This window comes from Trachymyrmex septentrionalis, unplaced genomic scaffold (genome assembly GCF_001594115.1).
Source record: "Trachymyrmex septentrionalis isolate Tsep2-gDNA-1 unplaced genomic scaffold, Tsep1.0 scaffold112, whole genome shotgun sequence".
In the NCBI taxonomy this organism is placed as follows: domain Eukaryota; kingdom Metazoa; phylum Arthropoda; class Insecta; order Hymenoptera; family Formicidae; genus Trachymyrmex; species Trachymyrmex septentrionalis.
The window spans coordinates 445,092-460,194 of NW_017304248.1; the positions used below are offsets into that span (position 1 = coordinate 445,092).

Consider the following 15,103-nt stretch of genomic DNA (forward strand, 5'->3'; position numbering starts at 1 on the left):
TATATATATATTGACAAATATTCGATATTGACAAATATTTGAATAATATATGGATGAAAAATTTTTTACCGTGTTAGAGAAAAACAGAACAATTTTTCTTTCTAGCTTTAGTATAGTTTTTAGCACATGTGCAATGTGACTGTATCTATAATATAAAGTAGATATCGTGTATGATGTAACATAAGAAATATTATCTTATATAAAATATAGAATGTACTTTATATATTTTACTCTTTGATTATCTTGCATTAACACTTCCCAAGTAAAAATGTTTTAATGGTTAAAATTTATAATTATGAGAAATTATGAGAAATTTTTTTACACATATTTACATGTGAAATATAGGTGATTCTACACAATGCGTAACACAAATTTAGAAGTCATTTAAATTTAAATAATTTTGAAATTTTATAAATTTGAATTGAATACTAATATAAAAGCAAACCATATACTATATTTTACGGTACATATTGGGTTAAATAAAATGAAAATAAACAGAAACAAAAAAAGAAAGAATAACTTTGAAAAAGAAAGAAAAAATATATTTGAATTTATTTCTACAAAATATAATAAATCAATGATTTATAATTTTCGAATATTTGTTTTTACACAAAATGAATATATTTTTATCGAAATTTAAAGTAGATTACATATAAATACTTACCTTATGATAGATATACTAACTTGTGATTATAACAAGGACACAATACGTCAAATGCGTACTGTGCTTTTGTGTTGTTTATCTCACATATTTCTAAAATTAGCACTATAAACCACATGACCATTAGAATTGGGTGCGTTCAGCAGAGAAAACTAATCAGTTTCTAACGCTTAGTGATTCTTTAACATGATTGACTCTTGCCTTTAGTTCTTCGTTGGATCTAAGTGTAGGAACCAATTATATTAAACAATTACTAAACACTAACTGATTAGTTTCCTTTGCTAAACGTAGCCATTGATAAGTATTTTCTAGAGCGCGAAATATGAAGATTGGACTGTGAACAAGTTATGTAAAAAATATAAAAATATTAATATGTATCAATCCTTTCGCTGTCGAAAGTTTGATATAGACAGCAGATAAACGCTCAGCATAAAAATTACAATATTTTTTGAACAAAAACAAAATCAATACAATATTCAATTTTTAAACAGTTGCTGACAAGATAAGTGCCGAGCATCCTAAAGCCATGTTTGACACTTATTCGGAAATTTAACAATCTGAAAATTTCTTAAATCTAAAATTGGTTACGTGTATCAAACCTTCAGTTTTATTTAAACATTTTAACGTGTTTTATTAAACACGTTATCTCACAAAACATTTCTTATATTAAATTTTCTAGTGCGTATAAATATAACATCATAGGAATTCTTAGCACATACATAATATCAATTATATTACAATCGATAAATGATAAAAATATATAATTTTGCATTTAATAACAAAAAAGTTGCATGTTCTGAAAATTATATGCTAGCTTCTTTTTGTTTGATTGCATGAAGGCCATAAAAAGTTGCTGTACATGATGACCAAGACCACTGTTTTGACAATGGGTTAATTTTGAATCCATGAATTAATCTCGTTCTACATCCATCTTTTAAAAAAAGTTTAAACAATTATAACACAATGTAAAAGCGCTTACATGGTAATTATTTACAAAATTGTTTTAATCATACAGATATCTTTATAAAATAAAATATCTTTTTGATAATGTTTTGATAATTTTCATTAGATAATAGCGGGGATAAAACTTACAACCATCCAATATATGTTGGACTTCGTGTGGTGTGATAAATTTATTCCATTCATGAGTACCAAGAGGTATTTTTTTGAAAATGTATTCTGCTGCTACAATAACGAGCAACCAAGATGCTACAGTTCTATTTTCTGTTGTTATAAAAATCGATCCTCCAGGTTTCAAAATTTCCACGCATTTCTGTAAAGAATATTCATAAAATATTTAATTTTATGTTTATATTCAATAATTTTTATAATACCTTTGTCGTAATATACAGGGTGTTTCAGAAATAGGTGGCCATTTTAGTATATTTTACTGTCCTTAAGGATGAAAAAATGTCATATAAAGATCTGGAAATTTTTCCTTTTTGAGATATTTTAACTATGCAACATTTAGATAGAAATTTTTAGTTTCTATCCACGATAGTCGATAAGCTACCTTCGACAGTATCATGTTGCTCTACCACAATATTTACTTCATGTGTTACATGAACATATCTGTTCATGCAAACAGAGTGTTTATATCTTTGAAAAAAAGAAAGTTTTTGGATCTATATTTATATCGCCTTTTTTCATTTAAGGAATGTGATACCAAAGTTCGGCCACTTATTTCTAGGACATCCTGTATATACCTTTAAAAATAGTTGCGCATTCGCTACATGCTCCAAGACTTCAGACGCCACAACAGCATCGTACGATTCCCTCTCCTTTTGAGAGAAGTCTTCCACAGTTGTTTGAATATAGTTCACTCTCTCTGTTATATTAGGATCCAATTTTGCATGCTCTTTTGCAATATTTATTAAATCTGCCGATGCATCTATTCCGGTTACTTGTGCTCCTATTCTAGCTAAACGCTCAGTCAATATACCTCCGCCACAGCCAACGTCCACAATCTTGATTCCTTCCAATGGAAGAACTGCATTCTGCATTTGGACTCCGGCATTTGCCAATCCATTCCTCACAAACTTTGTTCTGAACGGAGCATATAAATGGAGGCCAATTATCTGGCCGTTCTCATTCCACCAGTCATTTTTAAAAACAGAGAGATTTTCAACATCTTTAGGATCCACTGTCGACGACATTGGTTTGACGCTTTTATAGATACATTCCGATAATCTGCAGTGAGTAATCAATCCTTATTTTCTTATATACATATTTTTATATATAATACATATATTTATATATATATATATTTTTATATACTTATATAACCTAAGGTAAATAAGATATTGATATATGCTTAATGGAAAATTCTTGTGATATATTTAAAAAATTTTTCATATTTTAAATTTATAAAGATTATTAACAATATATTTTGAACTTTTTCAGATTTTATGTTTCCTTCAAAAATTATAAACTGAGAAATTTTATATTTCATAATTTACATATACAAGGAATTCTAGAAAAAATATAAACTTTCTCAGCATTTCAGAAGTGTTTCAATTTATAAAAGTGAACAATTTTTATGAAATTACAAAATTAAATAGAAATTGTAAGAAATTCTTAAATTTATACAGAAATCCTAAAAAATTACATAAAATTTTTAAGAAAAACTTTTGCCAGTCCATCTATATAAGATAAAAAATATAGCAACGTAAAACAAAGTAAATTTATTTAAAAAAAAAGAAATAACTTGGGATTTATATCACATTATTAGATATATTATAAAATTCATAATTAGATATCACACCTGTTTCGTAAAATACTTCTTGACAATCCAAAAGTACATTTAAGAACGTTCCAAGTCATCATGTTTGATCACAATTGTATTTATAGCATAACAGCAAATTATATCAAGAATTATCCAACTAATAATAAGAATACAGCAAGATATATCTGAAAAATACCATTTCTTTTCTTTAATTTTGTTAAGAAATTGGAATAATTGACACATACAAAAATAAAGAAATGAAATAAAGTTATATCAACAAAAGAATAAAACGTAATCTAGTATTTTATACAAGCATTAAACTCCATCAACTACTTATCGTGATTTTATTAACTTAATTAAAAATAATTTCATTCAGGATTTAATACATTAAAAAAACATTAGAAATTATGGAAGATATTATAATATATTAGATATAAAAAATATATACTGTTTCTCTCAACGGCTCAGAGTATAAACTATTGAAAATTTCAGGATGGTGCTGGAGAGTTAAACTTAATACCGAAATCAGCTTGATAGTCAAAGTATTAAGCTTAATTATGTTTCACTGACATTCTAACTTCTAACATAATCTAACACTGCGATCGGTTATAACACAACAAAATAGCAGCAGAGTAGTGGTATCTGTGTTAAATTATATAGCAAATAAAAAGTTAAGTCTCATCAACCTACCATGTTTTATTGATAAACTTTATTTTTTGCCCACAACGTTATATATTCTGTCACATCAGATCTGTTTTTTTTTTGTTAGATAAAATTTGTAGCAAATATTTTGGTAAAAATTTGAAATTGTCTACTTTAACCTCGTCACCTTAGAAATCGATGAAATTAAGCTCATTCAGCGCGTTTTTGTCCAAAACAAACGAATCTGACTAAGAAAAACATCGCTCTGCTTCGCGAATCGAGATATTAATTAAAGACTATTAATTATTGCTGACGATTATTATTGAGAATTATTGATAATTAAGGTTAGGAAAATCTGTCATAGCAACGAAATACTGCGATGTCAGTGGACGCATGTAGGTCACATTCTCATACCGTATTTCGCCAATCCCTCTTGGGATTGGTTGAATTGTGACAGTGGCACCGAAGAGAGGAGATATATAGCGATTCTTTTGCAGAAACGACAGACTTCGTTACGAGAGTCCGAAGAATGAGGGTCTTGAGAGTGAATCTCGTGTGATCCCCGTTTTTGCAACATCGTTAGAGATATACGCCCTTTCCTCCCAAGGAATTTTTCCAGAGTATCCTTTCTTCGGGTTAATCCTGACTCCCCTCCTTTTGAAAAAAGCCTGTTCTACAATGTACTTTTTGTTTTCTGTTTCTTGCTTTTTGCTATTTTTTACATCTTATCTTTATGCTTCTTATCCGGTTTTTTGTTTGTCACCGAAGATAAAAGTTAGTGAATTTCGAAAAAAAAAACAAGAAATATGTAGCGAGAAATACAATTGTTGATAAAACGATTGCAAAGGGAAAAAAAGCAAGAAACAGGAAATAAAGAGCACATTGTTATAGAATAGGCTTTAGAATTTGACAGTGGATATGTTCATTTTATCTTTATTATATACATGACTATTAGACTTAACTAGACTATAAATTATAAACGTTTTATTCTAATGTTTTGTAATCTGACATTAATATGTGACTACAATATTGCAATCAATTATTTTTTTTTTATTACTACTTGCAAATTTTGAGATACTTTTTTTCGTTTAATTTGAATTCATTTTGCAATATATATATTGTACTTGTTAGATACTATCTTTTTATAAATTTAAATTTAAGTTCTCCATCGGGCGCGTACATGAACGTGACTTTGTATTTTAACGGCTGGTGATGGTACTCCAGTTTATACGATCTGAGAAGCTGAAAATAATATCGTTATAATAGTATATTTGCTTTTTTTTTTTGTTAATTTCTTAGCACAAATTTTTATAAGCTTAACTAAAACGATATAACAAAACACTGTATAAAACACTATTATACCTTCGCGAGGAGCACTTGCATCTCGAGATCCGCAAATCGTCTTCCCAAGCACATTCGTGCTCCGTAACCGTACGGTAACGACGCAAATGGATGTAGGTTTTCATTATTGGAGTCTTTGAGCCATCTTGAAGGCTTAAACGTCTTCGCGTCCGCAACATATTCCTCCATATTACCGGTGACAAGGGTTGGAAATACAACTTGAATCTAAAATAATTTTATTTTACATTAGATCGCCTAATATCTATTCGACGTCCGCTATGAATCAGCCACGAATAAAATTATTTACAACATTAATATCGTAATTTTATTAAATATTGTATGCACGAAAGAATGATTTTGCTGGCGTATTCAAAAAGCTTACAGATCAGAATGATTAAAATTTTATTGGATTATCAAAATAATTATGTAAGACACTCATATACGTAATTGTACATTGTTACAAAAAATTTTGATATTCTAACAATCATCTTAAATATCTTAAATAATTATTGAAATAGTTCAATAAAATTATTTCAGATTTATATCTAGCTGAATTTTTAAATGCCTTAGTAAAATTATTTTATCTGTGTATAGATAACGGAATTTTACTTATAGGACTACAAAATTATGTTAAGAAAAGCATCTTATTTTGATATACAGATAATGTTTGCAAATAATTGTATATTAATAATTGTGCATGATAAATTATATAAACATAATAAGCAATAGACTAGAGAAATATAAAAATTAAAAATAAAATGTGCTACATACTCCTTTGGGAATTTTATAGCCGCAAATGATGGTGTCGTTTTGCAATGTTCTTCCGTTTCCGATAACAGTGGAGTATACTCTAAAATGCAGCGCATATAAGATCCATTAATTTACGAAAGTAATCAGGCCATCATTAACACATGTAAACAATTAAATTAATTGTTTAGTAAGTTAATTTTATATTATCAGAATTTATTAATACTATGACGATTAATATCACCTAAATACTTCGCGGATGAAAGCTTTCATATAGCTTGCTTGATCCAAATGGCTCGTTGTAAGAGAAACGGATGGATCTGGCAGTATTTGCAATAACTCTTGATGTATCTTCTCCTGTTCTTCTGGTCTAGTTGCTAACTGATATAATATCGAACACACTGCCATCGATATCTATAATATATAATATACGGAAATATAATTTTTCTATAAAAAATGCTTTGTTTTCCTGAACTTTTTCCTCACCCTGTATGTTTTAAAAGGGCACTTGAAATATTTTAACCCAGGGATGCGAAATGGTAATTAATGCGGCTCTGTGCTGGACTATCAAAATAATTATATTAGACGTTCAAGGAAGTTGTCAGAATGCTCAAGCTTTTTGCTGCATTTATAGATATCATGTTTCAGCGTTCTACATAATTATTCTGATAATCCAACGTAATTATTTTCGGATCTGTATAATCTGACCTAATTTTTCTATATTTCAGCAAAAATATTCTTTTTGTGTGTATATATATATATATATATACTTTTCATTTATACATAATATTATTACACATTTAATTAATCCTTAAGTAGGCGCGTGGAGTTAGAGCCATTTTATCTTCCTCTTAATCCCTTAGATGAACTACTTTCAACCCGCCGAAAGGAATCATAGTAAATATTATGAAAAGACGGATCGAACAATCCAGAATTTAATTTTCTTTGGAGAGAGAAGCTCCAAAGAAGCTTACTTCAATAGCTGTGTAATTTTGTAAATGCACCTCTACTTAAGGATTAATAGTAATTAATTGTAAATTTTTTAAATAAAAGTAATACGATTAGTAGTTGTAATCTATAACGATATTGCGACTTACCGTGTCAATGCCAACCAATATCAGATCGAGAGCAAAAATATAAGCTATCTTAGGATCTGTCTCTTTGGCCAGAATTTGTTCTATCAGTGACAAATCGCTCTCGTCCACGGCGTTCTTATTTTTAAGCCTGACTATCGCAGCGTCAATGTACTTCATGCATATCCTAAAATGAAACATACGTACATTGTTACAGATTATCGACTAATATAATATTACTAATTGTTGAGCTTCAGAAATAAATCATTACCAAATTATTTGTAAATTGAATTAAGTTGAAAAAAAAATTTATATAACATTGAGCGTTTACTTAACTATGACTACATTTACACGGTTCGATTTACGCCAAAGTTACAACATTGATGTTATGAAATTGTGGCCAATCATAGCTGTTCCTCTGAAGAATGGAATGACTGTGATTGGTTAGTTTCATAACATCGATGTCATAACTTTAAATCGACTCGGATAAACGTAGTTTATTATTTAATAGCTAATTTAAAATGGATCTTCTTCCGTGTTCCACTTTCTATAATTTTCTACTTCGCATGCGCTAAGTGATGTAACAAAATACCGAAAGAAACAAAAGAGAATTTGCTTTTATTTGTCTAAATCTCAAATAAATAATTTATTTATTTTCTAAGTTTCTTTGTTTCTCAAATTGCCTCAAAATTATAATTTATTTTCCCAATATAAGTTTCTGTCAATCGTTTTTTTTTTTTACTTTATTCCCTATTTATACATGCATATCTTTTTACAGGATTTTCTATCGTATCTACTTAGTCTCTCTAAACTTACTCGATGAAATAATTCATATTGCGTACATAGCGACTCCAGAGAGGCGTTGGGATGTATCTCCAATACGGAGCTTTAAGTTCGAGCAAAGCAACATTTCTCAGCGCGAATTTGGCAGCATCGATAATCTTTTGCGGTTCAGAATTCGACGACAAAGTGTCGTTCAAGCAGCCGAGTCTGACATCGAGTGCCACACGTCCAATACCTGCTCGAGTGAATCAAATGTATAATTCATAGTACATAGTACATATTATCGTCATTGAACGTTCCAATAGTCACAATAATGAAACCGAGAACGCTTGGATTTTCTTTCCGGAAAGAATTTCAACACTAATAGTAGTTTCTCTTCCTTTCTACCTTTCTCTCTGTGAATTAAATTATGTTATATGTAAAATATGTTAGAGGTCTTGTTAAATGTTGTAGCTAAATATGTATCTACCGTGTTATGATACACATAAAACAAATAAAAACTGATAAAAATCAAATTATATTTTGCCATACGTATAATTTAGAAAATTCTATAGATAGATATAATGTGAAAAAGAAAAAAAGCAGCTTTAATATTCCGTTTACATTAATTTTAAAGTAGTCTTCTTTTCCAATTATTTCAAGTAATTTCAAAAGTAATTAGAATAATATTAATTAATATTATGGCTGCGTTCCGTTTTACACATGATGCATCGTTTATCCTTGTTATTCGCCGAATGTTAAACAAGGTAAATGATACATTATGCACATCATGCGTAAAACATGCGGAATTCACTCTATGATTTTATACATAGTAGTTTCTACTTTTATAAAACTCCAAATATTTTTGAATTTAAAACAACTGTAGCTATAAGAAAATAAAAATAAAAAGCTTAATATTTCATAGACAAAAATGTTCAATATTAAAAATGTGTAAGTTATATAAAATATCTTAAATACAATTTATGAAGTAGCCATTATTAGCGTAAAGAGAGAAGGAATTTTTTGTGTAATGCGCAATTAACGTGTTAATACTTTACATAAGATAAGCGAATAATATAATTACATAAGAACTAACATTCCAAAGCCCATTTATGTATCTCGTTATCGAAATCGCCAGGCAACTCATCATCGTCTCCTTTAATCTTCTCGATTCTACAATAAGAAATATCGCAATAATCATCGATATACATATATATTAAGATATTCACAACGCTTTTATCGATAAAAGTGCGTTTTTATCTCGAAAATTCTATAATCTGCGTAACGTAAAGTATAATATATTAGCGCGCTAACATTATAAGCGCGTTTTGAATACCTAAATTTATTCCTTATTTATTCCTCTTTTTTTACCTATTTATAAAATCTTCCGTAACTACTTCGATTGGTGTTATGTACTTTCGTATAGCCTTCGGCTGGAGGACAGATTTCTGGACGCGCGTACGAAATTCCTTCCAAGGTTCACCATGTCTAATGAAAAAAATCAAGTTAATGTGTGATGAATTCATATAAACGATCGAACGAAACGAATTAAGGACTAATTTTTTCGATCGTGCGGATCTTTTCATTGAGATATCTATTGACATATTAAAAAAAATCGAGGTATAAAGTCATTAAAACTTGAAAATTCCATCGCTACTCATTTAAATATTATACAATTTTCTATATAATTTGTTAATTATTTAATTATTTAATTTTTTAAGAAGAATTATTGATAATTGAAATTAATTATTTTCATTGTTACACACAACTTCTAAAAATATTATTATTGTAACTTTTACTAAAACATCTTAAAAAAGAGAATCTTCCATTTAGTTTATATTTATCCCGCAAATTTTAATAAATTAAGGCGAAACTATTCGTCGACAATTATCGTTCACCTACACTCCTACGACTCCTGGTAGTTCGCCAAAAAAGTCCTTGCGTACAACACTCTTATAGTGTACCAGGCAAGGCATGGACGGTCTGAAAGGCGTAGGACCTTCTTGCCGATACACTTTTTCGATCTCGTCGGCGTCGTAGACAAAAAGAAGATCGGGGCGGCCTATCAGACCACTTAGCCGCACTATTTTGCCATACTCTTCGTAGAACATTTGCGAGATCTTTCCGACATCCGAGATTTGATACTGGCCGATCAGCGGCAATAGTCGCCAAGCATTGCCTATGAATGGGATCGGTCGCGGACCCGGTATTTCGTCGTACGGTCTAGCAGGTAAGGACACGAGTCTCGAGGATGACGAAGCATGAGAACATTCGGATGTGATCGTATCGCTGCAGAAAGTCCGAAGGACGATCTTCTGAAGGAAAGGCTCGCAGCAGGATTGCGATAAGCGATGTCGCGTCTCGCAATTTCGTAGTAGAGATTTCATTCTGTAATCCCATTATCATCTTTCTTTAATCCTCTCTCTCTCTCTCTCTCTCTCTCTCTCCAAAGTTATATATTTCTATCATTAAAATAAAATTGCGAAGCGTAATATCAGTAAAAAAACGTAAATTATAATAAAAAATATTTAATTGTTATTGTGAATAATTATATTATTATTTCATTAGTTGTATGATTGTTGTTTATTTTACACTACGCTTTTGTGTGTAAATAAGCTGCAGCTGTTGTTATCATTATATTATTATTGCGCGTTACAATGCCGCAATCTTTCTCAAATGTTTAAATTTTTTGTCCACACAATACTTACTTTCACTGACCAGGATAGTAATCATGCAACTTTTTCCCTGAGGCGAAAACGTGAAAAGTGAACATTTTTTTATATGTGTGATACGTACATAAAAATTTCACTTCTCACGTTTCCATTTTAGGGAAACAGTTACATGGTCGCTACCAGATCGTAGTACAACAATTTAACTACATCTCTCATTTTCTCTTTTTCAGAAAATCAACTTTACTACAAGAAAAAGTACGAAATCGAGAAGAAATTGGTTATTATAAAAATGATATATTGATACGTAAATATCACATAAATATTTTGAATAAGAAATATATATATTTATTCTTTAAAGCATAAGTATGTTTATCTGAAAACAATATTCACTAAAAAGAATCAATAGAATTATTATAAAAATATAATATGAACGTGACAGATGACCCAAAAAATTGCAATGAGAAAGCGTAAATATTCGGAGCATTAGCTGCAGTAGGTGACTTAGAAATTTTACACGAAAACATTTCATTTGTAAAGATTTAATTAAAATTTAAATTATCACACATTAAGGAAAATTAAGAATATACTTCAAATGTACGTAGACGAGATTAAATTAACGCGCAAAAAGATTTTTCTTAGGTCGCTTAGAGAATAATCTCATTTACTTATTAATTTTATTTACCTATTATCATTTCATAATAATTTAAAAGATGATTTGTCAATTATGCTAAGATATTAAATTTCTAACATTGTAATATAAAGTACAATTAATTTAAAAAAATTGTGGAAAGCTGTTCAAACTCTTTCAGCAGGCATTCTCTTTCACGCATTGAAATCGCTTCGTCCGAAAAGGAAACAGTCTTTTTTCACTATCAATGAATTTCGTAAAACATCTGCGATTTCATTCCAATAATATTATCGCAATTGATTGTAATTAATATCCGTATTGATTGTAATACTTTTCATAAACGTACCTTGTTATATTTAAAAACAACATTGTTCAAATCTGCACTTTACAGAGCAACTCTAAAATTTTCGGTGACCCACTCATACACGCGCGTACAATATCGTGACGAAGACGAAGAATGGAAGACTTTAGTAACGTTATATCTTATAGATGCACCGTTACTGAAAACGATGAGCACCGTGAACGAAGAAGGTTGCGGGAAGCAATCTGTGAATGGCCCCCACTAAAGAATGCTCCCCCTCTAGAGGAGAGAGTATAAAATGACCCGAATTTTAAACGAATTTAAGCTAACTCACAATCTGTTTCAGCTAACTCACAACCTATCCAATTGGGGCTAATTGGATGGTCATATTAATTTTCTTTCAGCAATCCTTTTTAAATCAAAAGGAAAATATTGATATTAATAGACAAAATCATTTATATCTTATTATTTGAAACATATTATCTTTGTCTAGTAATTAACGCATGTGATACAATATTATATCAATTATATCTTAATTAATTTTGAAAAAAAAACAGTTACAATAAAAAATATATAATTTATAAAATTAATATAATAAAAATAGGGCTACGAGCCAAGCAAGGTTTTCATGCTAAGTTATTGCAAAAACAAATAGTTTATTATAACATAGGCTTCGACCCCAATTGGGGTCAGTATCAATGTTAATGTTAATAACAGTATAAAAATTACATGCTCATTTGAAAAACAATCTTGAACAAGACATTCAACACAACTTAAAAAGAATATAAAAGTTTCATCGATTGTGTAAGTATCCCTGTTGTTTTAAAGTTGGCTGTGAGAATTTCTCAATATCAAAACGTGAAAATGCAGAAATAGCTTTGGTGTTGAACATAACAATGTAGAGGAATAACAAATGTTTGATGGTTGTCAACGGTTCTTGTAACATGATCATTAAAAAGCGCAGTCTCAAAAGCTTCGAATTGCAATAAATGATAAACCAGTGCAATAAATCAGTGTTAAATCTAAAATCATAATTAGAAACGATTTTATGAATAATAATTTAACAAACATAAAAATAAATGTATATCGTGAAATACAATTTATAAAATTATAAAACACAAATCTTCGAAATTAAGAACCAGATATAGAAATGACGTTTAAACTTGAGTGAGTCTAATAATATAATGATTATAAAATTCCAAGTAAAATAACAAATTGTATATATATAAATGTATATCGCAAAGTAAAAAAAGTGTTGTTATAAAGTTTAAAATTAGGTGTGTCTTTTAACAAGCGACACGATGCGACACAGGGATTATGTCATCTTTGTTTAACATTGATAAACAACAAGGATGTAATGATCCATTGTGTTACACCATGTCACGTTTATTGGAAAGCACATTAGAATATTAGAAAAACGGTTAAAATCACATATCAAACAGTCAAAGTATAAAATAAAACGTACCTGATAATTAGTAGTGATCTATTTGATAAATGGAAAATTGAGATGTTCTCTCTCTTTGAAAGGCAAATCAAATCTGATACCATATGGCAGTTTAGATAAGTGAATGGAGTTGTGAAAGGCAAAGAATAAAACTGTGCATATAAAAAAACAATTAGCACAAGGTTTGAATAAATCAATCAAGTACAGAATATCCGATAAATATCTACCTATACTCCAGTTACTTTTCCTTTTCTAATACCTTCTTAGATCTCTATTGAAAAAAATCACGTCACACAGTTGCATGATGAAATTATATAATTAAAATGTGTAAATCACATAACGGATTGGCCCAAATCAGTACGTGATTTTGTAAAAGTATGTAATTTGATAAGTCATGATATGTTCTTTTTTCTTTTATTTCTATCATTCTTTAAAATTCTTTCTATCTATTCTTTAAAATTCGATAACTATAAAATCATATAATAGATGAAATTGTTTCCAATATCATGTGATTTTTCAAATTACGTAATTTAAAAAAATCACGTTCCAACTTGTAACAATCCGTTACGTGATTTACATGTTTTAATTACATGATTCCATCATATACCATTGTGATTTTTTTCAATAGGGATCAATACTTCCTCCTTTCATTCTTTCCCTACCACAGTTCCACTTGTCTTAACTGTCATACGATATCAGATTTGAGTTGTCTTTCAAAAAGATCTGAGTTCTGATTATCAAGACATCCCAATTTTCCGTTTATCAAATTTTACTCTCTAAATAGATCACTACTAATTATCAGATACTTTTTATTTTATATTTTAACTGTTCAATGTGTAATTTTAACCGTTTCTCTAACATTCTAATTTTAAACTTTATAACAACTTTTTACTTCGCGATGTACATTTTTATATATACTATTTGTTATTTTATTTGTAATTTTATAATCATTATATTATTAGATTCACAAATTTAAACGTCATTTCTATAACTCGTTCTTCATAATTTCGAAGATATATATCTGTTTTATAATTTTATAAATTACTGTATTTCACGACATTTATTTTTATATTTGTTAAATTATTATTTATAAGGTCATTTGTAATTATGATTTTAGATTTAACACTGATTTATTGCACTGGTTTATCATTTATTGCAATTCGAAGCTTTTGAGACTGCGCTTTTTAATGATCATGTTACAAGAACCGTTGACGACTCCCAAATGTTTGTTATTCATCTTCATTGTCATGTTCATACACCGAATAAGGCTATTTCTGCATTTTCACGTTTTGATATTGAGCAACCATCTAAAACGATAGGGATACTTACGTATCCCTAGTTAAGTATACACAATCGATGAAACTTTTATTCTTTTTGAAGTTGAATGTCTTGTTCAAGATTGTTTTTCAAATGAGTATGTAATTTTTATATTGTCATTAAGATTAACATTAATAATGACCCAATTGGTATCGAAACGTATGTTATAATAAACTATTTGTTTTTACAATTTAGCATGAAGACCTTGCTTGGCTCGTAGTCCTATTTTTATTATTTTATATTAATTATTTATATTAATTTTATAAATTATTTGAGCCTTAGTTCCTATATTATTTTTAAATACATAATTAATATAAAATGTGTAAATATTTCTAGATAATTAAAATATCTTTTAACTAACAATGTAGTCATAACTAAAGTGCAAAAATATGTGTGTGTGTGAAACTGAAAACTAAGGTAAAATATGAGTACAATAAAATATATGCTTGTAATTACGAAAATAATCCAAGTAAAATCCAGACAACAAAAATTGTCTAAAATCAGATCATAAGACATGTTTTTAAAAGATGACTTAAACGTACGTCTTACTCAATGAGAAATGACAGTGAAATCGATGTCGAATAGACATTTATTATACATTTCGTACATTTTTTATTTTATTTTAACATTTACATTTTTGTAAAAAAAAATTTTTTGTTAAAATGTAAATTTCTGGATTCTTTTTTTTGGGAATTATATATTTGGGCAGAAAAAATATTTTATATATACTTAATTATATAAAATTATATGTATAAATATTTTATATATTTGTATATAAATAGACATACTT

The 15,103-nt window shown here is 28.8% G+C and overlaps 2 protein-coding genes across 3 annotated transcripts; both read right to left on the reverse strand.

The window, feature by feature from the left end:
* Positions 1-1,345: 1,345 nt before the first annotated feature.
* Positions 1,346-4,354, reverse strand: LOC108752667 (ubiquinone biosynthesis O-methyltransferase, mitochondrial-like). The gene is made up of 6 exons (XM_018493679.1): positions 4,216-4,354; positions 4,077-4,137; positions 3,426-3,571; positions 2,368-2,851; positions 1,754-1,934; positions 1,346-1,592 (listed from the first exon to the last, which is right to left on the reverse strand). Exons 3-6 carry the CDS (start codon positions 3,485-3,487, stop codon positions 1,465-1,467), a joined length of 855 nt encoding a protein of 284 aa, XP_018349181.1. The 5' UTR covers positions 3,488-3,571; positions 4,077-4,137; positions 4,216-4,354; the 3' UTR covers positions 1,346-1,464.
* An 806-nt stretch (positions 4,355-5,160) lies between these two features.
* LOC108751811 (probable cytochrome P450 301a1, mitochondrial) lies at positions 5,161-13,076 on the reverse strand. 2 transcript variants are annotated; one of them, XM_018492238.1, is made up of 10 exons: positions 13,018-13,076; positions 9,854-10,339; positions 9,323-9,439; positions 9,048-9,124; positions 8,006-8,207; positions 7,214-7,376; positions 6,361-6,530; positions 6,141-6,219; positions 5,391-5,594; positions 5,161-5,270 (listed from the first exon to the last, which is right to left on the reverse strand). In XM_018492238.1, the coding sequence occupies exons 2-10, from the start codon at positions 10,336-10,338 to the stop codon at positions 5,163-5,165; spliced, it is 1,605 nt and encodes a 534-aa protein (XP_018347740.1). In that variant the 5' UTR covers position 10,339; positions 13,018-13,076; the 3' UTR covers positions 5,161-5,162. The 2 variants fall into 2 exon arrangements, with proteins under 2 accessions (XP_018347740.1, XP_018347732.1); XM_018492230.1 differs by lacking the exon at positions 13,018-13,076 and adding an exon at positions 11,598-11,736.
* Between the last annotated feature and the right edge of the window lie 2,027 nt (positions 13,077-15,103).